The sequence below is a fragment of the Podarcis erhardii genome (assembly GCF_964252035.2).
Source record: "Podarcis erhardii genome assembly, chromosome: 7".
Classification (NCBI taxonomy): Eukaryota; Metazoa; Chordata; class Lepidosauria; order Squamata; family Lacertidae; genus Podarcis; species Podarcis erhardii.
This window is the reverse complement of record NC_138511.1, coordinates 81749398-81774984: the sequence shown is the minus strand read 5'-3', so window position 1 is coordinate 81774984 and position 25587 is coordinate 81749398. Positions and strand designations below refer to the sequence as shown.

Here is a 25587-nt window from a genome sequence, read left to right as displayed (position 1 = left end):
GACAGGATCACACTTCAAAACGACCTTGACAGATTAGAGAACTGGGCCAAAACAAACAAGATGAATTTTAACAGGGAGAAATGTAAAGTATTGCACTTGGGCAAAAAAAATGAGAGGCACAAATACAAGATGGGTGACACTTGGCTTGAGAGCAGTACACGTGAAAAGGATCTAGGAGTCTTGGTTGACCACAAACTTGACATGAGCCAACAGTGTGACGCGGCAGCTAAAAAAGCCAATGCAATTCTGGGCTGCATCAATAGGAGTATAGCATCTAGATCAAGGGAAGTAATAGTGCCACTGTATTCTGCTCTGGTCAGACCTCACCTGGAGTACTGTGTCCAGTTCTGGGCACCACAGTTCAAGAAGGACACTGACAAACTGGAACGTGTCCAGAGGAGGGCAACCAAAATGGTCAAAGGCCTGGAAACGATGCCTTATGAGGAATGGCTAAGGGAGCTGGGCATGTTTAGCCTGGAGAAGAGGAGGTTAAGGGGTGATATGATAGCCATGTTCAAATATATAAAAGGATGTCACATAGAGGAGGGAGAAAGGTTGTTTTCTGCTGCTCCAGAGAAGCGGACACAGAGCAATGGATTCAAACTACAAGAAAGAAGATTCCACCTAAACATTAGGAAGAACTTCCTGACAGTAAGAGCTGTTTGACAGTGGAATTTGCTGCCAAGGAGTGTGGTGGAGTCTCCTTCTTTGGAGGTCTTTAAGCAGAGGCTTGACAAGGAGTCAGGAGTGCTCTGATGGTGTTTCCTGCTTGGCAGGGGGTTGGACTCGATGGCCCTTGTGGTCTCTTCCAACTCTATGATTCTATGATTCTATGATCTCTATCTTTGGAAATTGTTACCCTGTTTTTCAGGAACTGCTGATGCTCATTCCGAGAAAGAGGCATAAGAGCAACATTGTTTTGGAGAACACAGGCAGAAGTCATTCTTTGTGGAAACATCAGTTAATGCCAGCACTGAAAATGCTTTCTGTGCAGAATTGGCAAAGATCAAGGGGTCAAAAACAGTGTTCCCATTATGGGTATATGGGTTCCACTTTCTTCCCTCCTCACAGCACCAAATGGGCAATACTTCTTCTGTGCAAACAGGAGAATTTCATATTGACTTAAGCACTGACGTCGATTGGAAATGCCGTAGCTGTGGGCTGAGTCACCAAGTGCTGGGAGCCAAGCAGCTACAGGGCAGCACACCATGTGTCAAATTTAGAGCTTTATGAAGGGATTGTGCAGTTTGCCCTGCTCAAACAGTGGGATCTTCTAGCCTCCAGCACCTCCACCTCACCCCTCCTTCTTTAGTCAGCTGAGAACAAGCAGTCCTGCTGGCTGGTTAAGACAGGAAACCAAAAGGGAAACTGAAACCTTTTCTTTAGCAATTCTAATTCCAGTCAAAGCATCTATTAAGGGGAATTCATGTGAGCGCTACCATAAAAAGCCACTGGAGTTTGCAGTCAGAGTAGAAGTGTTGTAAACTGCTCCAAGCACACATCTGTGGGAAAGGCTTCAGCAGCTGCAGCCCCCTCCTGAGTTTCCTCTTGGCTGAAGAGAGACTGCTGCCAAGCCAGACCAGCCAGAAAATTACCTGTGTGAGTACCACTTTTTCTCTCCACAGTCCTGCCTAGGTGTTAGCTTGAGAGAAACAGCCACAAGCCCTGGATTTCAGACTTTCAGGCTGGGGAAGAAATGACTTGGGTCAAATCAAGGCAGGGCTGGCAGGATACATCTTGCTGAGTGTGGCGAAGCAGCAAATGCTTTCTATTTGTGCCCTGTCTTGCTGGCTATGCAAGGGATTGAGGAAGTAGTCAAGTGATTCTGGCACCTGAGGCAGAAAACCCCACAAATGTCTTGGCAGTGAAAACGCAGTAATAATAAATAGCAAACAATTTGCGGCCTTTTCCTGATGCACAAAAACAGCTGCCCGCCCCTCTACCTAATGATAGGGCTCGTCCTGGAGTGAGTGAATAGTTTCATAGTTCTTGAAGAATAGCATTCAAAGTTCCTATGGGCAGCCCTTCCTTTATCTAGCTAAGGGATGGGGAATCTCAGGTTCGGGTGCCAACTGTTACCCTGTAGGCCTTGGGACCACACCTCCTCCCCCCAAGAGATTTTGCCTAACTGAAATATGTCCTTTCATTTTGATGTTTTGAAATGGTAGGAGTCGCTCACATTCACTGCTCTGGCCCAGAAGCTTGTCCAAGAGGAAATGCCCTTGGGGAAAATGTTTCCCAACCTCGACCCATCCTTTCCAGGGGAAATAACCTGAGTGTAGAAGCAGAGCTTGGAATTTCTTTTTGTCTCTTTAGATTCCTCAGCCTCCTTCCTTCCTTCTGAACTGCTCAGCCAAGCATCATGGAAGAGCCAATGTGCCTGATCGAGAACAACCCCAGTGAACAGCTGCGGGTCAACCAGGAAGCCCTGAAGATCTTGCAGAGCATCCAGCAGCCAGTGGTTGTGGTGGCCATCGTGGGACTGTACCGCACAGGCAAATCCTACCTCATGAACAAGCTGGCAGGAAAGAAGAAAGGTGAGTCTGCACAAAGAATAAGTGTTGGTGGGTAGAGACTTTGGGCTGGATGGGGCCAGCAAGGTACATTCAGATGTTACTTCATTTAGGTAACCGCTTTTTCAGATATCGGAGAATTCCACACTAAGAGGACCATATTCTGAGGTTACTGCTGATCCCCTCGTACCTGATTCCCTTATTCCTGTCTCATTTGATCCCTATAGGCTTTTGTCTGGGGGCCACAATACAAGCACAAACCATGGGCATCTGGATGTGGTGCCTTCCTCACCCCAAAAAGCCTGGCCACACCTTGGTGCTTTTGGACACGGAGGGGCTGGGCGATGTGGAGAAGGTAAGTTGGAGACACAGAGCAGCTATTGCATGGGGGAAGGGCCATAGCTTAGTGGTAGGGCAGCTGCCTTGCATTCAGAAGGTCCTAGGTTCAGGTAGGGCTTGCTGTTTGTGCCTCACGCCTTCATTGTATACCTTTAGGCACCAGGCAAAAACATTCCTTTTCAACTAGGCTTTGGCTGATTAATATTCTACAGCCTTTTAAAATGCTTGGGGGGGTATTGTTTTCTTTTCTTTAACTATTTACTTTTGTTTTTACCTTTTACCCAGAGATCTTGTGATGAAGGGTGGTATATAAATCTTAATTAACAACAACAACAACTATACAACAGGAGAACAAGGCTAATCAGGAGCACTTTAAAAGCTCTCAGGTGAGGAAGGATGCTCATAGGAGTAAGGCAAAGGTGAGATAGTGCGAGCAGAAAGGGATCAACCAGGTAGAGTTCTTTACTGTGTGTAGGGATGCAGCCTAGGTGCAGATCAAGTGTGTAACAGGATTCTGCACTAATTACTTACATCCCATCCTACAGAGCAATACTGCGAATGACTCCTGGATTTTTGCCTTGTCCATTCTGTTAAGCAGCACCTTTGTATACAACAGCATGGGCACCATTGACCAATATGCTCTGGAGAAACTGCAGTATCCTTTGTACAAATGGTGTCAGGCAGTCCACTGCCAGTTTTCCTGCTTTACAGTCAGAATAGATGGTGTGTAGATGCTTTCAGTAGCAATGTAGCTGTGTGTGCACGCTGGGAAATGCCTCTTCGTACATAATTTATTTTCATGATACTGGATGGTGCAATGTAGGTCACAGTTAGTGGGGACACCGCGCTGGTTTCCAGGAAGCACACTAATGGACAAATTCAAATGAAGATGAATGAAACTGTGATAATAAATAAGATAGCAGTTTTTAATCAGTTAGCTGGTTAGATTTCTTTGGGAGGGATACAGCACTAAAAAAGACACCTCTCCAATGAGGCAGCAAAAAACTGTTAATTCATTTAAATGCAAGTCCTTCTTAAAAGAGTCATTCTGCCTTCTCTCTCACACACAGAAGGAATGCCTTTTCTAGTACTGTGTCTGCTATGTGGCATGCATACATCATCTGAAAACGAAGGAATTGTGCTTTTTGATTTGGAACTACTGTTTTTATCTAGAAGCAAGGTTTATCTAACTGGGTGACATTTCTAATAAGGGCCTTAGGAATAGTGAGGAGGGATAGAGGAGGAAAGGTGAGGGGTATTTGAGAGATTACTGCCCTGTGAAGTGGAAGAGGCATCGTAATTTCCTTAGTGTGATCCCAGGTATGTGACAGAGCTGACTAAGTGCATTAAGGTGAAGAGCACACCTGCAAAGGACTCTGAGGGTGAAGAGGAAGATTCGAGTGACTTTCTTAGGTTCTTCCCGGCTTTCGTCTGGGCTGTGCGTGACTTTTCGTTACTGCTGAAACTGAATGGGAAACCTATCACTGAAGACAAATATCTGGAGAATGCCCTGAAGAGGAAGAAAGGTACTGAGAGTCGGAGGGATCCTAGCCTGGATGAGTGCCGGATTTAGGACGGTGTGGGATGTTCCCCCTCACAGGGGGCCGAGCCAAGGGGGCACAAAATAATAGCAACAGCAACAATAATAACCTTATCTGTGATTCTCTCTCTCTCTTAGACAACCCAGAGAAGCTGGACCTTGCCAAGAAATGCATACGCCAGTATTTCCCCAGCCGCAAGTGCTTTGTCTTTGACCGCCCGGCCTCAAGGCGAGATTTAGAGGAATTGGAGGACCTACCTGAATCTAAACTGAATCCTGACTTTCTGGAGCAGGTTCAGCATTTCTGCAGCTATATTCATGAGCAAGCTCAGGCAAAAGTCATCCAGGGAGGGCACACGGTGACAGGGACATGTGAGTAGAGGCAAAGGGCATGGGTTGAGTGGGTCATGGGGAATCCTGGGTGGAGAGGCTGGGGTTTCACCATGAACTTCAGTATACAGCTGAAGGGTTTATGGACTGGAATACTTTTTTGTTTATAGACCAGAATACTTTTTGGTTGTTTTTTTCTGCAAGAGACTAAGGGCCTGTCGACACTTCCACTTGCCCCAGACTTTTGCACAATTTGTGCTGGACCATTACCACTTATTTGAGAGCTTTTTCATATATCCTGAACTATCTCATAATAATAATAATAATAATAATAATAATAATAATAATAATAATAATAAATAATATTTATACCCTGCCCATCGGGCTGTGTTTCCCCAGCCGCTTACATTAGTTCATCATTTATCCATTTTACTCATATCATATTCAATCACATTAATATCTTATTAAACCATATTTCTCTCCCTTCCTACCCCTTGCAGCATTGGGGCATCTGGTGGTGACCTATGTGGACGCCATCTGCAGTGGCTCCATACCCTGCATAGAGAACGCGGTGGTAGCCTTGGCGCAGATTGAGAACACAGCTGCTTTGCAGGAAGCCATTACATACTATGAAGCTGAGATGGGGAAACACTTGAAGCTGCCCACCGAGACTATCGAGGAGCTGCTGGAAGCGCATGCCCAATACGAGAAGGAGGCTATTAAAGTGTTCTTGGCACGAGCCTTCAAGGATGTCAATCACGAGTACCAGAAGGAACTTGGGGTATGGGGATTAACTCACCGGTGGGCATGAGATAGGGGGCTCTCCATATCTGATATGGGGAAAACTAGGAAGGATTTTGTGTTGGATGGAAAGGTGGATACTCAGAAATGGGAGGCTCCTTTCTATGGGGCAATGTATTCATTCCTGTCCTAGTTCAGAGCCGAGATGTCAAGGGATGAGATCCGGCTCCTTAGCAAGGTTGTGTTGGCCATTGATTGGCCAATGGAGCTAGTTGAGTTGAGCTAAGATGCCCCCAGGAACACGGAACATCTGGCAGCCTCTTGGTTTTGTTGGGATGAAAAAGTGACCCTGTTCCCAAGTGTTGTGTTTAGAATGAGGACCTAACTGTGGGAGGACCAGTTTGAGGAAAGGACAGAGGGTAGTAGGCGGGCCACCTTTTTCAGGCAAAGTAGACTTGCAGCAGGTCCTGTTATTTGAGGCCTTATCCACGCTTACTGTTTGCCCTGCTCTTTCTGAGCTTTAAAGCACGGATTGTGCCTGGAAAGAGCGGGGGAAAGGTAAATGTGAATAAGCCCTAGGTCTTTTAGCCCTTTCTTGCATCTCTTCTCCTTCTGGGTTGACAAATGGGAAGCCAGTTGGCACTGAGCAGAATGGACTTTCTGATCTGTATCTAAGAGTCACTTTCTCTCATGGATTTCAAGGGCATTGCAGCCTTCCTCCTGGGCCTCCACGTGCAAGGTGCAAGCTTCTTTCTACCTTCCCCTGCTCAGTGCTATTTATGATAAATCTATAAAGCAGAGTTAGGGGCATTCTGGGTTCTAACTTGCTTATTTGGTTGATGGTGCTGGGAGAGCAAGTAGAGCAACAGCCAACTTTCAGAATAAAGTCCTTTTATTTCATACACTGAAACACACTTTGGAACCATGTTATCTGTTGCTTCCCCTTTGCACTGGTCCACTGGGGCTAGTGCCTGCAACAAGAGGGAGCCCTGAAATCCCTGGAATAGGGAATATAGGACTGTTCTCCATTAGGAAGCACCATTTGCATTTCACCCTGTGCCCCTTCTCTCTTCCCCTCCACTCTTCCCTCTTTCCTCCAGACCCAGCTGCATGCCAAGCTTCTAGAGTTCTGTTCTCGCAATGAGCAGGCATCATCAGATCGCTGCCAGGCTGTGCTTACACAGCTGTTCCAGGACCTGGAAGAGGAGATTGGCAAGGGGAGCTATTCTGTGGCTGGGGGCTACCAGCGCTTTCTGGATGACCAGAAGGAAAAGGTGGATCAGTATTACCTGGTGCCTGGGAAAGGACTCATGGTGAGTCAGACTTGTAGGCACAGCAAAAAGAGGACATGCAACACACCCACAAACCACGTTTAGCTTCCCCAGGGATAAATCCTCTCCTTATAACTATTTTACTGTTCCTTTGCTATAATAGGTTTCTCCAGAGCTGTCGCTCCATCCCAGTCAGCAGCCCTGTCAGCATTACTGTAAGAGACACTGTGGTGCAATGGTTAGAGTGCTGATCTAGGATCTGGGAGACCAGAGTTCATATCCCTACTTCAGCAACAAACCCGCTGGGTGATCCTGGCTCAGTCGCTACTTCTCTGCTATACAGTGGTGCCCCGCAAGACGAAATTAATCCGTTCCGTGAGTCTCTTCGTATAGCGGTTTTTTCGTCTTGCGAAGCAAGCCCATTGACAGCTTAGCGGATTAGCGCTATTAGCGGTTTAGCGGCTTTTAGCGGCTTATCAGCTTAGCGGATCAGCTGATAAGCGGCTTAGCTGCTTAGAAAAAAGGGGGGGGGAAGGGGAAAAAACCCGCAGGAACTCGCAAGACATTTTCGTCTTGCGAAGCAAGCCCATAGGGAAATTCGTTTTGCGAAGCACCTCCAAAACGGAAAACCCTTTCGTCTAGCGGGTTTTCCGTCTTGCGAGGCGTTCCTCTTGCGGGGCACCACTGTATCTTGCCTTACAGCTTTGCTGCAAGCATAAAATGGGGGGGGGTGTGAGAGCCAAGTACATCACCTTCAGCTCTATGGAGGAAAGGTGGGCTATAAATGTAAGCCCTGCCTCACTCCCCTGCCTCGCCTGCTCTCTGCTCAGCCACATTTCTCCCAGTGCAGCTCTGATCCTGAAGTGAATCAGGGTGGGAGAAGATTTCTTAAAAGGATAGTACACCTTGGGGTAAAGCAGAGGAGGAAATGTCTTTTTCAGATAAATTACATTTTGCTTTAATTGATTAATTAATATCTTGCCTTTTCTTCAAGGAACAGAAGGCAGTGTGAGTTGCGTTCCCCCTATGTTTCTCTCACAGCAACCCTGTGGAATAGGCGAGAGAGAGAGAGAGAGAGAGAGAGAAAGAAAGAGAGAGAGAGAGAGAGAGAGAGAGAGAGAGAGAGAGAGAGACTGACTGACTCTCCAAGATCGCTTCATGGCTGTGTGGGGGACTTGGACCCGGGTCTCCACAGTCTTAGTCATACACTTAAAGTAATACACCTCACTGTCTTCTCTCACAAACCCAGCTCAGCTCCAGATGTGATTGGGCCATTAATCTAGATAAAGTACGAATGGCTACCCTGCCATATCTAGACTGGCCTTCAGGTTTTTGCAGAGTCTTCTTTACTGCATATAGCTTTGCATGCAAGCACAAAGCCAAACAATTTGCCTCACTCTACCCCTCTTCTCCTCTTTAGGCTTCCCAGGCCCTGCAAGGCTTCCTGAAATCCAAGGAGGCAGCAGCCCATTCCATTTTGCAAGCTGACCGGACCATCACGGACAAACAGAAGGAGGTTGAAGGTGAGCCTCAGTTCAGAGGCCTCCTCCACAGACAGGCCTTACAGACCCATAACAATCTTGGCTGGGATAATTTTAGCCTCCTCCGTCAGAGGTGGGAGTCCCCACTTCCTATCACTTTTGCTTGTTCCTGATTCCTACCAATTCCCAGGCCTCTGAATGAAAGCCAGACTAGGAACATCTTGGAGGGTACAATGATGATCAGACCTGCCATTTAATGAATAAAAAATTTGTAATGGCCATTATGGAGGGGTGGCTTTGACTGAGACCACAGGATGGAAGAGGAAAATGTTGCTGGGCATATTCTTGTCACCTGATTAAGGGAAGTGAGAAAGGCCCACTAGACTGAAGTTCATTAGAAATAACGATGTGATTTCCAATGATATGATAATTTATAAAAGCTGTTTTTTTAATATAAAAAAGCCCTGATACTGAGCTGTCACTGTAGCCCAGCTGAAATGTGATGCAGCAAAAAAAAACTAATGGTGCTGTATTTAGTACACAATACTACTACTACTACTATTACTACTACTACTACTACTACTAATAATAATGCTACATGCACACCACTCATGTAAAGAACATTCCATTCCCTAAGAATCCTGGGAACTTAGTTTGTTAAAGGTGCTGGGAATTGTAGGTCTGTGAAAGGTAAACTAAAGTTCCCAGAATTCTTTAGAGGAAGCTGTGTTTTTAAAATTGATTTCAGTGTATGTACACAACCTCCAAATAGGCTAATGCAGCCTTTGCCAACCTGTGTCTTAATGTACAATTAGCATTCACCATCGCTCTTTCCCTCTAGTGGAGCGAGTCAAGGCTGAAGCCTCTGCCCGGGAAGCAGAGTTGCATGAGAAGATGAAAAATGAGGCAGTCCAGAGGGCCCAGCAGCAGGAAAAGAGTTTTGAGGAGCACAAAAGGCAGCTAGAAACAAAAATGGTGGAGGACAGGAGGAAGCTACTGGCGGAGCATGAGATGGTGATGAATGCAAAGCTCCAGGTAACAATATCCTTAGTACTGTAAGCCTGATCATTTATGCAGTCCTACCAGCTTTCACTAAAGAGGCCAAAGTCGAAGAAGAAGAAAAAGGAGGAGGAGGATGAGTTTGGATTTGATACCCCGCTTTATCACTACCTGAAGGAGTCTCAAAGCAGCTAATATTCTTCTTTCCCTTCCTCCCCCACAACACTCTGTGAGGTGAGTGGGGCTGAGAGACGTCAGAGAAGTGTGAATGGCCCAAGGTCACCCAGCAGCTGCAAGTGGAGAAGCGGAGACGCGAACCCGGTTCACCAGATTACAAGTCTACTGCTCTTAACCACTACACCACACTGGCTCTCTATAAGACACTATCTATGTGTGCAATTTCTATACATGTATTTTTACCCCACTTTTTAGCCAAAGAAGGCCTCCTGAGCAGCTCACGACAATCAGTAATAAGCATTCAGGCTTACAATCTAAAAGATACAGCACAAAAAGAAAAGGGATTGGGAGGGAGGACAAAAAAAGCAACCCTAGGGAATACTTCTTAGTCACAACGTTCTTTTGAGTCTTCTTTCTGGCAGACTAGAAGGAAGCAAGCTTCCTCTTCCTGCTGCTGCTGCCACTTCTTTGGATGATGAACGGGGTCTGGTTTGTCTCTCTTGCCATTATTATTTTTTTGGGGACTTGTGACCATTGGGGAGCTCTACAACATACATCCTTCAGGAATCATAGGGCCAGTTTGTGCTAGATGGCACCATTCTAGCTGACTGAGGATGCCTGTGTCATCTTGAGATAGTCTTCAGGGACCTAACATTAGGGGAAAGAAGCAGCTGGACTGGGAGCATATGGAGAAGGGAGGAGGAAGCAGTTGCTCACCTGTCTCAATTCACCACCTGAATTGGCCTAGCTCTGTCCCCGTCTCTCTTATTGCAGTCTCCTGCTTTGCTCTGTGATCAGCTGGCATTGACTTTATTCTTTATCCCTGCCATTCCTTAGGAGCAGAGGCGGCTTCAGGAAGAAGGGTTCAACCGAGAAGTCAGCAGGCTTCAGGGCGAGATCCAGCGCTTGAACTCTGCGATGAGACAACAGTCGAGTGGGGGCTCTGGATGTGTGATCCTTTGAAGCTCCTGGCATTTCCAAAAGGCTCTAAATGGATGAGAAATGGGATGGAGAGGAGAGATCTACTTTATATCTGGGCTCACTGAGTAGATATCTTTGGTGTGACCTTTTGTGTGTATATGAGAAAAATGATGGCATTTAAAGACAAAATGGGTGAAATTAAACAAGAAGGAAAATCTGATAGTTGATTGTATTCTGTTGGTATAATAGGGTTCATGCCTTGTAACCTTGTTTTAACTATTACGTTTACGTTGCAAATAGTTCTAGCTGTTGCCTTCCAAGCATTCGCATACCTGTGGTTTATTTATTTTGGTTTTATTTTATGTCTGTATTTCTTCGACAGTGATTTATGATTGTATATGGACCATGTATATTGCCACTAGATCCTGTTTAATAACAGTGCATTTTGCAGAACCTTATATAACAGTTTTTGGACAATTAATTTAAAAATATGAAAAATAAATAAATTGGAATCGGCCATGGGTAGAGGCTCTTTGTAAAGTTAAAGTGTCTCCAGCTTGAAACAATCTAAAGACAAGACAGTGTGTGGAAAGTTTATTGGGCTTGGATGTGGGGAAATCGTGCTCAGCTATGAAGCTCCTATGGATGGGTGTTAGGAAGGGTGGAGGGAATCGCCCCCATATACATTTCAGATGATATTATTCACTAGAAGCACCTTTATCTCAGGCAAATCTGCCGCATCTTTGCACTGGCGGGCTTTTGTGAACAATCCAAAGTTCTTGATTGCCATTAGTCAAATGCAAACCACACCAAATATGGACATCATATTCCCCCCAAGGGAATCAGACTTCTGCTGCTTCTCTCTCATACACAAACACACCTTTGCTGCTGGAGAGCACACCTCAGCTGTGGATATTTGCAGGCATAGCTGCTTCCCATCATCTCACTGACTGCTAAAAAGGTGATCTGGAGCCATGCTATTTGTTGTTTTTCAGACAATTAACACTTCCACACTAAGGTCTGCCAGTGCCGTCCAGACATGGCTGTTCCATGGTCAGCTAGAAGCAGAATTATAAATGTCCACATAATCAAATGTGGCTTGATATTGCAGATGAAATTTTTACCCCAAGGCCTCAGTCTTGGTCTGTCACTGCCAGTTTTGACCCCATAAGCATATATGTGAAATGTTATTTTGTCCCAGCATGAATCATTTTACACTTGAATTGCATTTGCCATTCCACCACCTGTTCACTCACTTCGGTGAGGTTCTTTTGGTACTCTTTGCAATCTCTGTTTCAACAAATCTGAACAATGATGTATCATCAGCAAACTTGGCCACATCACTGTTTACCTCTAAACTCTAGATAATTTATGAGCAAGTTAAAAAGCACAATCTTTGGGATAATACCAGTCTTTGAGAGACTGCACTTTCTTCTCCATTTGGAGAACTGTCCACTTTTCCTACCCTTTGCTTTAATTAACTTAACCAATTTCTGATCCATAAGAGGACCTCTTATTGAATAACCTTAGCAAATAATGTGCCCATTAGCAGTCTCTGTCACTTAGCTCTACGATGGGGGGGGGGGCAGGGTGCAAGCAAGCAAGCAAGCAAACACCTATTATTTATACCCCACTCCTCTGCTTTTGTATTCAAATTGGTCTAACCCAGAGAACACAATCATCAGGTGAAGTGGGGAGGGTGCAGTACTATGCATGCTGAATCTAGCTGAATCCATTCTTGTGATGCATAGGATCTGGCTGCTCCTGGAATAAGCCCTGCTGGAACAGACCAATGGCCCACGTAGCCCAATATTCTGGTCTCACTGTGGCCCAGCAGATGACTTTGAGAAGCCCACAAGCAGGGCTTGAGCACAACAGCATTCTCCCCTCCTGCTGTTTCCAGCAACTGGTGTTCAGAAGCATTCTACCTTTGAAAATAGAGATGAGATGTAGCATTGCAGTTTAGAAGATGCTGATAGTCTTATCCTCCATAAATTTGTCCAGTCCTCTTTTAAACTATCCATGTTGGTGGCCATCACTACCTCTTGTTGGAGCAAGTTCTATAGCTCATCTACGAGCTGCACTGAATCTTCTAATATTCAGCTTCAGTGGGTGCCTCTGAGTTTCAGTGTTATGAGAGTAGAAATTATGCACACACTAGTGGGGACATTATAAAGGTGTATAAAAGATGCATAATTTTATACTTTTAAAACCAGGATGCCCCAAGACTTGTAGAGCTTTTTTAGGAAGACCCCAAGGACTGATTTTTCAATGGACTTGCCTAACATTTAGGACAAAGCAATGGCCTTTGGAAATTCCCCCCGGATGTCGATTCTGCTGAATATCCCAGTAATATTCAGGAAAATCTGGATGTATGGCAGCCTTGCTTTATAGTGTTTCCACTTACTTGCCTTTTTATTGTTTTATTTTTTATTTAAAAAATAATTAAAGATTCTTGGTCTACAAAAGTATGTGCAATGTCTCTTTCTTCAAGTTGCATTTTCTACAGATCAGTTGCATTTGTTGTGAGACATTAGTGTTACATTAGGAAGTAAAGAGGGGAATGATGAGTGGGGTGAGTGGGGTGGGGCCGCTTGACTTTTTTCTAAACTACAAAGACTCAAACGTAATATTTTCTCATAGGCTTTTATAGGGACCTTTGATCATGTTGTGTTTGCTTACATTGCATCACATTTGCCATTTTGCTGTCCAGCTGGGAGAAATTGTTTTGCAGCTTCTCAAAATCCCTGCTTCTTTTAGCAACCTCCAGCAGCATAGAACACTGATCCTAAGATATCTGCATTGGCTCCCAGTACATTTCCAAGCACAATTCAGAGTGTTGGTGCTGACCTTTAAAGCCTTAAACGGCTTCCGCCCTGTATACCTGAAGGAGCATCTCCACCCCCATCGTCCAGCCCGGACACAGAGGTCCAACTCCGAGGGCCTTCTGGCAGTTCCCTCACTGTGAGGTTTCAGGGAACCAGGCAGAGGGCCTTCTTGGTAGTGGCACCCACCCTATGGAAACCCTCCCAGCAGATGTCAAAAAGATAAATAGTTATGTGACTTTTAAAAGACATCTGTAAGCAGCCCTGTTCAGGGAAGTTTTTAGGGTCTGATGCTACATTGTGTTAATCTTCCCCCAGTCTAACACAGAGCATCTGGTTGTGAACTAGAAGTTTGGTGGTTCAAAGATTGTGGGAAGTATTTCTGCCTTGCAGGGGGTTGGATTAGATGAACCTTGGTGAAATATACTCAGAGTCGCAAAGTGATTTCATGCTCTTTATTCAGCTCATAGTGGTGAGGAGGAATGAATGAATGTCCCCTCAAAGTATCTGCTTTATATACATTATTTACACAATGGGCTGCACATGATTGGCTAATTCCAGGATTCTACTGTAGGCCAATCAGGTTGTGGATTCACTTCTATCTGGAGCATGATTGGGTGGTTCCTGCTAACCAATCATACTGCTGCATTGTTCTAGGACCAATCAGACTGCTGCATTCTGAATCCTATTGTTCTAGGACCAATCAGACTGCTGCCTTTTGGAGCCTATTGTTCTAGGACCAATCAGACTGCTGCAGTTTGGATCCTATTCAACTCAGTACATAACACCCCTCCCCTCTAAGTTCCAGTCCTGCCCGGAAGGTCGCATTCATAGTCCTCAAGGTACGCCGGTGGCCTACGTGTGCGTTGCGGCCTGGGGTGTTCCCTGGTCCGGGGTTCAGGTTCTGGCTCGTGTTCCAAGGATGGGGCTGTTTGGTCTGGCGCAACCGGCTCGCTCAGTCGTGGTTCTGGTTCCGGTGTCCTTTCGGCCTCGCGGGTCCTCTCTGTATTTACTGATTCTGCCTCTCCTGCTTGCCCCTGCTGCTCTATGGGCCTCACTGCCCCACTGTTCCCTTGGGACTCCTCTGACCTGTCCTCCTCCTCCTGGTTTTCTCCCGGGAATCGTCGCCGTATCTGGTCGCAGTGGCAGCGCCAGCATTGCCCCCCATCTGTTAGCACCTCGTACGACACGGGGCCCGTGACCCTGGTGACTGTGGCAGGTACCCATGCAGGGCCTGCCCCAAAATTCTTTGCGTACACTGGGTCCTGGGCCTCGAAGGTCCAGGGGTTCCTGCCTTCCCCCACCACTACCTCATCCTGAGCTCTATCGGGGTGAAGGCGGTCCAATCTGATTGCAAGGCGCCGACCCATTAGTAGTTCAGCGGGGCTCCGGCCAGTCGTTGAGCTGGGGGTGCTGTGCTGTGCTAGAAGGAATGTGGCAAGGCGGTACTCCCAATCCCCTTGCGTCATGCGGCGAAGGGTGTCCTTGGTGGTCCGCACCATGCGTTCTGCTTGGCCATTGGTGGCAGGGTGGAATGGCGCCGAACGGATGTGGCGGATGGCGTTCTGCACTGTGAAGGTTTGAAATTCTCCTGATGTAAATGCAGTCCCGTTGTCTGAGACGAGAGTGTCAGGGAGCCCGTGGGTTGCAAACAGCCTGCGTAGTACCCGGATGGCTGCGGACGTAGAAGTGGACGGTACCAGTGCGACTTCCAGCCATTTGGTGTAGGAGTCCACCACTATGAAGAATGTTTTCCCCTGAAAGGGGCCAGCGAAGTCCACATGCAGGCGTGACCATGGTGCTCGGGCGGACTCCCAGGACTGGACTGAGGCCCTTGGGGGATCTGGGCGGGATTCCTGGCAGGCCTGGCAGTGTTTGACCCCGGCCTCTATCTCTCCGTCGATCCCCGGCCACCACACATAACTCCTGGCAAGGGCCTTCATTCTTACTACCCCTGGGTGTGTCTCGTGTAGGGCTGTGAGGACCCTTTTGCGGAGGGGCTGGGGAACAACGACCCTGCTTCCCCATAACAGGCACCCCTTGTGGGCTGACAGTTCATGTTTGCGGGTTGTGTAGCCGGCGAATTCTGGCCCGGGGCTGCGGCTGGGCCATCCCCTCCACACCCAGTCCAGGACCCGGGAGATGACCCTATCTTTCTTGGAATGGTGTGCAACTTCTTGTGCCTGAATGGGGCGGTCAGGAAGCAGCTCCAGGCTCATAACCTCTTGTGCAGGTGCTGGGTCGGGGCCTGTTTCCGGTAGTGGTAGCCTGCTGAGGGCGTCTGCATGGCCCATCGCCTTTCCAGGGCGGTGAATCAGTGCATACTGGTAGCTGGCAAGGAAAATTGACCACCTGAGGACGCGAGGAGACAGCACTTGGGGGGTCTGCTTTTCGGGGGCAAACAAGCCAAGCAACGGCTTGTGGTCAGTCACCACGGTGAAGGGCCGCCCGTACAAGAAATCATGGAATTTTTTTACTCCCTTCACGATTGCCAGACCCTCCTTGTCGATTTGCGAGTAGTTCCGCTCGGTTTCGTTGAGTGTCTGGGAAAAGTATGCTACCGGTACCTCTCTTCCATCCGGGAGTTGGTGTCCCAGGACAGCGCCGATGCCATAGGGCGAGGCGTCGCATGCTAGCACCACCGGCAGCCTCTCGTCGAAGTGTGCCAAGACCGAGTTTGAGACAAGCAAGTCCTTGACTGCCTGGAATGCGGCCTCCTGGCGCTGGCCCCACACCCAAGGGGCCCGCTTGTCCAGGAGTCTGTGTAGGGGCTCCGCTACCGCCGCCTTGTGGGGAAGGAAGGAATGGTAAAAGTTCAATAATCCCAAGAAGGCCTGAAGTTCAGTCTTGTTCTTGGGCGCTGGGGCATCACAAATGGCCCGTACCTTGTCCCCAGTCGGGTGAACCCCTTCTGCATCCACCATAAATCCCAGAAAGTCCACTTGAGGCACTCCTAGTAGACATTTTTCCCGCTTCACCTTGAGACCCGCCATCTGGAAACGGTGCAGAACAGTGCGGAGGCGGTCCTCAAACTCCTCTGGTGTGGGCCCGGCAATCAACACATCATCAAAGAAGGGGGTGACACCAGGAATCCCTTTAAGGAGAGAGTCCATTAGATTCTGGAATATGCCTGGTGCCACGCTGACCCCGAATTGCAGCCGCTTTACCCTGAACGCTCCTCTGTGCGTCACAATCGTCTGTGCCTCTGCTGTGGCCTCATCTACTGGCAGCTGTTGATATGCTTGGGCCAAGTCCAGCTTGCCAAAAATTTTCGACCCAGCCAGGGTGGCAAGGACATGGCTGACCACTGGCACTGGGTATGCATGGGCCATGAGGGCCTTGTTTATGGTACATTTGTAGTCTGCGCAGATGCGGACCGAACCATTAGGCTTGATGGGTGTGACGATTGGGGTTTCCCAGGGGGCATTAGGCACCGGCTCCAGCACTCCTTGCTCCACGAGTCGGTCCAATTCCTCGTCTATACGGGGTTTCAGGGCGAATGGGACCCGGCGGGCCTTGAGCCTGACTGGTCGTACTGCGGGGTCAAGCTGTAGAGCAATGGGGGGGCCCGTATACTGTCCCAATTTCCCATCGAAAACCCCCGGAAACTCCTTGCATATGGCGTCCACGTCCACTTGTAAGCTCATGTGGTTCACCCCGGTGATGGCTAGTCCCAGTGGTCCAAACCATGCCAACCCCAGTAATCTAATGTAGGGGCCCTTGACCACAAGCAAGTCCAGTTGCCGCGTCCGCCCTCGGTATTGCACCCTGAAGGTCCCCACCCCCATTGTGGGGACCTTACGTTTCTGGAAGTCCCGGAGGGTGAATGGGGCCGGCCTGAGTTTGGGACCCCCAGTAGGACACAGTTTCCTTAAGGTCCTTGCCGAGATTATGGATAGAGTTGAACCCGTGTCAAGCTCCATGCGGCATGGGGCCCCCTCTATCTGTACCTCTACATAAATTTTCTCTACGTTGGGGTGGGGCAACTGGTATACCTGGAAGTCTGTGAGCTCCGTCGAGTTGCCTTGGTGCGTTGGGCCCCGGGACCTGGGGCTCTTGGATTGGTCATCTGATGCCTGGCTTCGGGTGGGCCGAGCCCGACACACCCGGGCGATGTGTCCCAATTTTCTGCACTGCCTGCACTCTGCGTTGCGGAAACGGCAGGTCCTCCTCTCGTGACTTTCTCCACAGCTTGCGCAGTTCCCTCCTTCTCGTCGAGGCAGCTGTGGTATGTGGGCTGCTTGAGTGCGCTGCTGTACTCGGTGCACCTCCTCCCTGTCGGATCCCGAGTCGTTGGTGAGGTCTTCGTGGTGGACCCTCGGTTGGGACGGCTGGCTCAGCCGTGCCTCTTGCGTCGACCTCTCAGCAGCTTCCGTTGCCAGGGCCTCCTCCAGAGCGACCTGGAACGTTAGGTTCTTCTTAGCGTAGAGGCGTCGTTGCAGCTTCTCATCCTTCAGGCCACCGACGAGGCGGTCACGAAGCATGTTCTCCAGCTCTGAGAAGTTGCAGAACCGGGCAGCTTGGCGGAGAGAGGTCACAAACCCAGTTATGGTTTCCCCAGGGGCTTGCCGCTTTGCGTAGAAGGCATTTCGACGAGCCACCACTGAGGGCTGTGGCGAAAAGTGCCCCTTCAGCTGTTCCATTATTGTTTTGTATGGAACAGTAGCGACGTCTTCAGGCGCAAGGAGAGCCCGGGCGATTTCAAATGTCTCCTCTCCGCAGACGCTGAAGAATATTGCCCTCTTCTTGGCGTCTTCTTCATCGGTGACCCCTTTGGCTTCTAGGAGGAAGGTGAAACGGGAGGCGTACGCTTCCCAGTCTCCAGATGCTGGGTTGAATGGCGAGAAGCTGCTGTCAGTTGCCATTCTGAGTTCCTTGTGTCCCGGAGCTGAAGCCTGGATACACGGTGCGAGGCAGCGGTGCGGCAGGTGGCGGTGCTGCGGTGCTGTGTGTGGCAGTCAGCTCAGCGGGATCCCATCCTCGTCGCCAGTGAAATATACTCAGAGTCGCAAAGTGATTTCATGCTCTTTATTCAGCTCATAGTGGTGAGGAGGAATGAATGAATGTCCCCTCAAAGTATCTGCTTTATATACATTATTTACACAATGGGCTGCACATGATTGGCTAATTCCAGGATTCTACTGTAGGCCAATCAGGTTGTGGATTCACTTCTATCTGGAGCATGATTGGGTGGTTCCTGCTAACCAATCATACTGCTGCATTGTTCTAGGACCAATCAGACTGCTGCATTCTGAATCCTATTGTTCTAGGACCAATCAGACTGCTGCCTTTTGGAGCCTATTGTTCTAGGACCAATCAGACTGCTGCAGTTTGGATCCTATTCAACTCAGTACATAACACTTGGTGCCGCCTCCAACTCCACAATTCTATGATTCTTTGATTCTATGGCTCATCATCACCACCACCACCTTGGAAATTGAGCCATGTCTCTTCTGCAGGCTTTCATCACAAACAGAGTGTAATGCTTCGAGCCTTGAAGCAGAAGAAACAACCCGAATTACAGTTACTGAGGGCTGATTCATGAGCTGGGAGTCAGCGAATTACACAACTCAAGCCCATTGTGTGCAGAGCAAGAATCCCGCTTCTCCTAATCACCCCCCCTCACTTCCAAGGTTGCGAGAGTTGATCTGCTCAAAGGACAAAGGCAGTTTCCCTGAAAGGGAAAAGCGAAACTAGAAGTAGACATTTCTCATGCTGAAAGAAGGAAGATTCCAGGCAAGGAAAGCCCCAGGAAGCACTCGTCCCACCACCATAAAGAAGCCAGGGATGAGTTCAGTGAAAGGAGAAGAGGTGTGCCCGGTTCCAGCAAGAGAAGAGCCACAGCAAATTCTTGCCTTTGGCAGAAGTTCTGTCCACAAGCAGTGGGACTCAGCAGCAACCCAGATCATCAGCCACTGCTCCCAGCAAATTAACTCTGTAAGTACTATTCTCCTTCCTCCTGTCCCTCCTGCTGGCTTGAGAGAGACAGGCATAAGCTTCGGAGGCAGACTTCTCAAAGCAGGGAAGGGACTGCTTGGATGAGTGCAAGGATCCTGGCCAGCTAATAATAATAATAATAATAATAATAATAATAATTTATTTATACCCCGCCCATCTGGCTGAGTTTCCCTGGGCGGCTAGGGATGGAAGCATCGACCAGTTTCAGCTCTCTCAGCTTCTCATTCTTCCAGTCTTAAATTTGATTCTTTCCATTTCTGCAGCAATCTGCAATCCCCCTAAAATGTGCCACCTGAGGCAGCTGCCTCACTCTGCCTAATGGAAGGACCGGTGCTGCTTCTGTCTGCAGTCTGCTTGCTTGCTTTAGTGGTTGTGTCGTTCTTGCTGTTACAATATATTAGATCTTTATTGTCATAGTACACGCATACATATTCTGGGATCTGCTTGGATGTTTCCGACCTTTTTTAAAATTAATAATAAAAAATTAGTTCCCCAGATCTTACAGAAAAGAGTCTGAAGAAGCCACAGGCTGGCTTTATTAAGAATTCTCCTAATTTTCCCTTACTCATGCCTCAGCTGATGGCAGCCAATTCATTGCTTGTCCCTGAGCTTGCCTTGCTCAGTAGGCAGAGAATACAGAGTAGAGAGAATTCAAACAAGGGAGGTTGGGATGGAACGGAGTTATCCTGGAAAAGGGCACAAGTGCCTGGCTGGCACTATAGAGCACACTGCACAGCGTTTTGTTGCAGTTTTCACTTGTGGGACTAGAGATTTCTCTGGAAGTTGATCTTCAAGCAATTAAGCAGTGGATCCAGACTTAGTTAGACTTAGAGCAGACCCATCAGATCAATGGGACCATCTCATTGCTTGCAATGGATCTGCACATCATACAGAGAAAACACATTCCCCCCCTTAAGAATCCTGGGAGCTGTGGTTTATCCCTCACAGATCTACAATTCCCAGCAACTTTTACAAACTACAATTCCCAGGATTCTTGGGGGGGGGGGGTTGCTTTACATATATGGGGTGTGCTCAGCCCAAAGGTGAACCCAATCCTTACACTATGCTCAGATTCATCAGCTGTGCATGTTTGGGCTACAACAAAGAGGCAAAGTTTTGGAATGTGTTTCCAGATGTGGAACAGCAAAGAGGCAAAGTTTCCAGATGTGGCTTGGAACATAGAACCAACTAAAGGGGAGGTCACCTTGAGCATAGTCCTGTTTGGTGCTGTGCCCTATAACTGACCAGGAACACTGACCACAGTGCTATCAAATCCATTAACTTGGCGTACTTTCCAACTCTAAGATTATATGAACCATCTAAACAGTTGCAGGGAAAGTCCAGCTCTTGAGTGGAGGAAGCTGAAAAAAGAGCATTTCCAGAAACAGCTTGAAAGCAAAGCGGACAGTGAGTTTCATAATGCTTTTCTGAACACCCTTTAGCAGTGCAGAAATAACTTGGCAGGCTATCCGTTTGTGCATCAAACTTGGATGTCTGCAAAAGAGGTGCCTATGTCTGAGAAGGTAAACCTGCACATGCCCTCTACACAGTTTTATATCTGTACTTTCTAGGGTCCTGATACCACGGAGCACCTGAAACCTTTGTCGATGTGCAGGACTGTTCTAAAAAGGGATAAAACATGATAGGGTTGATTCATAGAGGGTTGACGTGGACCTTAAAAAAGGAAATCTTTTGGTCTGCGTTCCCTGCAAATGGAAATCCTTCATTCATTCATCTAGTGCCATCAATACAGGCCCTTAGTAGCCAGAATAGCAGTGAAATAGGCCATCTACTCTTAGGAAAGCTGAGCAGCTATTCTGCTGAGTTTAAAAAAGCCAGATTTTCTGAACATTGTGTGTGGGGGGGTGGATATGTATCTTGTATTGTTATAACTCTACACTTGTAAAATCAAATAAAAATTATTTCAAAAAAGAGAGAGAGAAGTACATGGGTTTTTCTTTTCACTAGCAATATACCGAGGGCAGAACCTGGTAGTGCAGCACTTTACTTTTTCTCCCAGGAAGTTCTTTGTCCTGATCCGTCCCTCTCATGGACTCTCCGCGGCCTCAGTCAGTGAACATGGAAGAGCCAATGTGCCTGATTGAGAACAACCCCAATGAACAGCTGCGGGTCAACCAGGAAGCCCTGAAGATCTTGCAGAGCATCCAGCAGCCAGTGGTGGTGGTGGCCATCGTGGGACTGTACCGCACAGGCAAATCCTACCTCATGAACAAGTTGGCAGGAAAGAAGAAAGGTGAGTCTGCAGGAAGGATCTGCTCTGTGTTCCTGAGTAGAGACTGGTGTGCTGAATGGCCACATTCACACCACGCCAGAGTTTCCTGAGAAGAGGGATTGATTGGAGGGGAATAGGGAGGCCTCCTCTCAGCTCCCTTAACAAACTACAGGTCCCAGTTTTCTTTGGGGAAAGCCATGACTGGCATCATAGCAGTTCAAGCACAGAGTGTGAATGTGGTCAATGAGAACTTAGTAAGGGGGCAATTATAGTGTGAAGTCCCTTAATAATGGGTTGTACCAAATTAAGTGCTCAGAGTTATGGATGGATTGATGGATCTGTCTCTTTCAGTTCTCGCAATTTCTCATCTCTCCAGTCTTAAATTCAGTTCCCTATATTTGTGCAGCAATTTGCAAATAAGTAAATGAAATAAAATCCCCATCAGCTTTTCTCCTAATAAAAGGTTTTCAAGGGTCTCGGAAGCCAAACGTTTCGGTTTTTGAACACCGAAAACCCAGAAGTAAATGCTTCTGTTTTTGAATGTGCCTCAGAAGTTGAACTTCTGAGGTGGCTTCAAGTTTGAGTTTTCCATACGTTTTGAGGCTTCCATATTGAGTTTCTGGTTTTCAAACGTTTCAGAAGTTGAATGGTCTTCTGGAATGGATTACGTTCAAAAACTGAGGAACCATTGTAAAGACCTTTTTTATGCAATTTTGCCCAACATTTTTGGAAAGCTGTTATTTTCACTAATATATGCATTGCCACGCACAATTTACCCCAGTGTATGCATTGTTATGCACACTGCTCGGATGGATAGCTGCGTTTCAAAATCTGGAGAAGTGTGGATTTCAGAGGATGGCTGGGTTTTCGGAACACACATTTTTTTGTAAAGCGTGGATATGGTAGGTTTGCCTTTGCAAGCGAACTTAACTGAACTTTCCCCCCATCATCATTCAGAACTGAAATCCATGAGGTTAGTCATGCCCAAAGTGGACTTCATTGGGTCCACTTTGAGTTGGACTAGCAGTGGATACACATCATATCCCTGTCTCAAGTGCTTGTGCAGAACTGTTCTAAAAGGGGCTAAAATAGAGCTGATTTGTAGAGGGTCAATGTGGACCTTAAAAAAGGAAATAGCAAGTGTCATTTGTGGCCAGAACAGTAACAGTATGACACCTGCTCTTCAGCTACTTGCTGGCTATAGGTCTTTGATCTGCGTTCCCTGCAAATGGAAATCCTTCATTCACTCCTTCTGATCTTTTGAACCTGCTCCATCCTCCCTTCTGTGGTGGAGCAGTCATCTAACCCACTTTATGGGCAATTAAGTGGTTGACAAGAGCCCCAAAGTTCCTTTTACAATCAGGCTATTGCTGCCTGGCATGCTCTGGTCCATGGGGTCACGGAGAGTCGGACACGACTAAACGACTAAACAACAACAACAACAACAACATTGCTGCAGTTTGTAGTTAGGGTGCTTCTTTGCATGTGCAGGGGATATGACAACAACAACAACAACAAATTTATTACTTATACCCCACTTATCTGGCCAGGCCTCCCCAGCCACTCTGGTCAGCTCCCAAAAGAATATTAAAAACACGATAAAACATCAAACATTAAAAACTTCCCTAAACAGGGCTGCCTTCTGAGGTCTTCTAAAAGTCAGTTGTTTATTTCCTTGACATCTGATGAGAGGGCGTTCCACAGGGCAGGCGCCACTACCGAGAAGGCCCTCTGCCTGGTTCCCTGTAACCTCACTTCTTGCAGGGAGGGAACCGCCAGAAGGCCCTCGGAGCTGGACCTCAGTGTCCAGGCTGAACAATTGGGGTAGAGACACTCCTTCAGGTATACTGGGCTATCCCTTTTATGAACATAAGTCTTTGGCCAAGCCCCTAGAAGACAAGGTGTACACCCACCTGGTGCCATGCAGATGTTTCTGACTACAACTCTGGATTAGGCTGATGGAAGTTGTGGTCCAAAACATCTTCACCCGGTTGGTGATGGATGCTCCATAAATGCCTACTTGTTTGCAAAGGGTGGAAGCCCTTCATTTTAAGAATTGGAGTGAGTACTATTGAGAGTTGGAGAACAACGCCTCCGCCCACAACAAACAGACAGGTGATCCCCTAATATATGATCTCCTTCCCCTTTGTACCCTACAGGCTTCTCTCTGGGTGCCACCATACAAGCAGAGACCATGGGCATCTGGATGTGGTGCCTTCCTCACCCTGAAAATCCTGGCCACACCTTGGTGCTTTTGGACACGGAAGGACTGGGTGATGTGGAGAAGGTAGGCTGGAGGACAGGGCTGGAGCCAGTGTGATGCAGTGGATAGGGCGTTGGGCTGAGACTTGGGAGGCCAGGGTTTGAATCCCCACTCAGCCACAAAGCTTGCTGGGTGGCCTTGGGCCAGTCACTGCCTTTCAGCCTAATCTACCTCACAGGGTTGTTGTGGGGATTAATGTGTCACACTTAATGAGATCACCGTGACATCCTAGGTCCCAGGTTTTGGCCTTGAAATCTCAGGCTCCTGAGCTGGCAGTCCTAAGAGCTAGGCTAATCTGGAACACTCCCAAAGCTTTTGGATGTGGAGTGGCTGGGCGATGTGCAAACATCTGGAAGTAGGGAGTTGATGCCTTGAAGAGTTTTCTTTTTTAAAATGACAACAATTTTTAAATTCATTTTTAGCTTTAACAATTAGCATCACAAATAAATCATAATCATATACATATAGGATTCTCTGAATCCCTGGACTTCCCTCCACCTCTCCACGGTTTCCATAGTTATTCTTTTCCAACTGTATCAAATAATGTTCTCCGTATTTTCTTTAACCTCAATTCTCACCATAGTTCTCATTACACTGCAAGTGGTTTTTTTTAAAACCCTGCCAGTGTTTTAAATTGTTTACAGTGATATTTTAAATAACTTATAAATTTTCTCCATTCTTTATCAAATTTGTTATCCTCTTGAACTCTGATCTTCTCGGTCATTTTTGCCATTTCAAAATAGTCCATCATTTTTGTCAGCCATTCTTCTCTTGTAGGTACTTCGTCTTCCTTCCATCTTTGGGATAATAACATCCACACAGCTGTTGTAGTGCACATAAACAGTCTTTTCTGCTCCTTTGGTATATCTGGACCTAGAATTCCTAATAAAAAAGGTTTTTCTGGTTTTTTCACGAAAGTTATTTTAATCATTTTTTTCAACTCAATATAAGTCATTTGCCTAGGACGGTTTTCTACAGAATCCTTACGTACAACAGGAAAACTAGACTAAGCGCAGCCCCAGAGCTCTTGAAAGTCACCACAGTTTGAGGCAGTGGGAACAGAAAATACCCACCAAAGCAGTGTCTCTAACTCTAGCAAGTGCAACAACTCTAGGTTGCTGACATCAGGAAGGCACCACCATTGTACTCTTTCCTGCAAGAAATTAAAACTTTTTTTTAGGTAAACCTAGCATAGATGTTGATATGCGTTTAATCTCTCTTGCTGTAGATTTCTTTTAATTAAAAAAATTGCATTGCTGGGGGTTGGACTAGGTGACCCCTGGGGTACCCTCCAACTCTACAATTCTGTGATTCTATGTTTTCCATTGCTTTTAGCTTTTTTATTGCTTTTTTTTTTTTTACAAATTTATTGCAAACCTCTTACAGGCTTTGCCGCAATCGAGCGGTCTATAAATGGCGCCAGATGCAAATAAATAAATCAGGTGCAAGCCCAGTGTGCGAGGGTTTCGTGCTAATTATTCCTCTCCCTCCCTACAGAGCAACATCGAGAACGACGCGTGGATCTTTGCCTTGTCCATTCTGCTGAGCAGCACCTTGGTCTACAACAGCATGGGTATCATTGACCAGTTTGCCTTGGAAAAACTGCAGTATCCTTCCATGAAAAATCCATTTCACCTCCAGCTCCCTGATTTGCAGCCAGAGTAGATGGGGCAGGGACTTTGGTTTGCATGGTATCTCCATGAACATTATGGGATCTTCCCCATGGACTTCTTTGCAGGATACTAGATGGTGCTCGCAAGCCTGCAGTACCACAGTTCCCTTTGGACTCTTGTGTTTGTTAGGAAAACATTCTTTAAGAAACAGATAAAAGTTCCTGGAAGTTTTAAAGAGGGTTCCAGAATTTTCTTTAGTGTGTAGGAGTGGCACTCTAGGCTTGATTGGTGTCAGCTGGAGGTGATGATAATAATAATAATAATAACAATAATAATAATAATAATAATAATAATAATAATAATAATAATAAATTTTATTTATA

At 47.0% G+C, this 25587-nt stretch overlaps 2 protein-coding genes across 3 annotated transcripts in view; both read left to right on the top strand.

Moving 5' to 3' along the window:
- The first annotated feature begins 841 nt into the window (after positions 1-841).
- Positions 842-10532, top strand: LOC309345741 (guanylate-binding protein 1-like). Of its 2 annotated transcripts, XM_081869071.1 has the most exons (10): positions 842-2537; positions 2741-2868; positions 3398-3507; positions 4173-4378; positions 4531-4764; positions 5223-5503; positions 6564-6776; positions 8155-8257; positions 9057-9250; positions 10229-10532. In XM_081869071.1, the coding sequence occupies exons 1-10, from the start codon at positions 2363-2365 to the stop codon at positions 10352-10354; spliced, it is 1770 nt and encodes a 589-aa protein (XP_081725197.1). In that variant the 5' UTR covers positions 842-2362; the 3' UTR covers positions 10355-10532. The 2 variants fall into 2 exon arrangements, with proteins under 2 accessions (XP_081725197.1, XP_081725198.1); XM_081869072.1 differs by lacking the exon at positions 3398-3507 and having other exon boundaries at positions 4162-4378.
- An 8227-nt stretch (positions 10533-18759) lies between these two features.
- Positions 18760-25587, top strand: part of LOC309347747 (uncharacterized protein) — a 33074-nt gene continuing 26246 nt past the window's right edge. The window contains exons 1-4 of the mRNA XM_081872518.1: positions 18760-19074; positions 21116-21349; positions 23488-23615; positions 25089-25198. Coding sequence (XP_081728644.1) covers positions 21145-21349; positions 23488-23615; positions 25089-25198 — 443 coding nt within the window. The 5' untranslated portion in view covers positions 18760-19074; positions 21116-21144. The remainder of the gene's footprint in view (positions 19075-21115; positions 21350-23487; positions 23616-25088; positions 25199-25587) is intronic.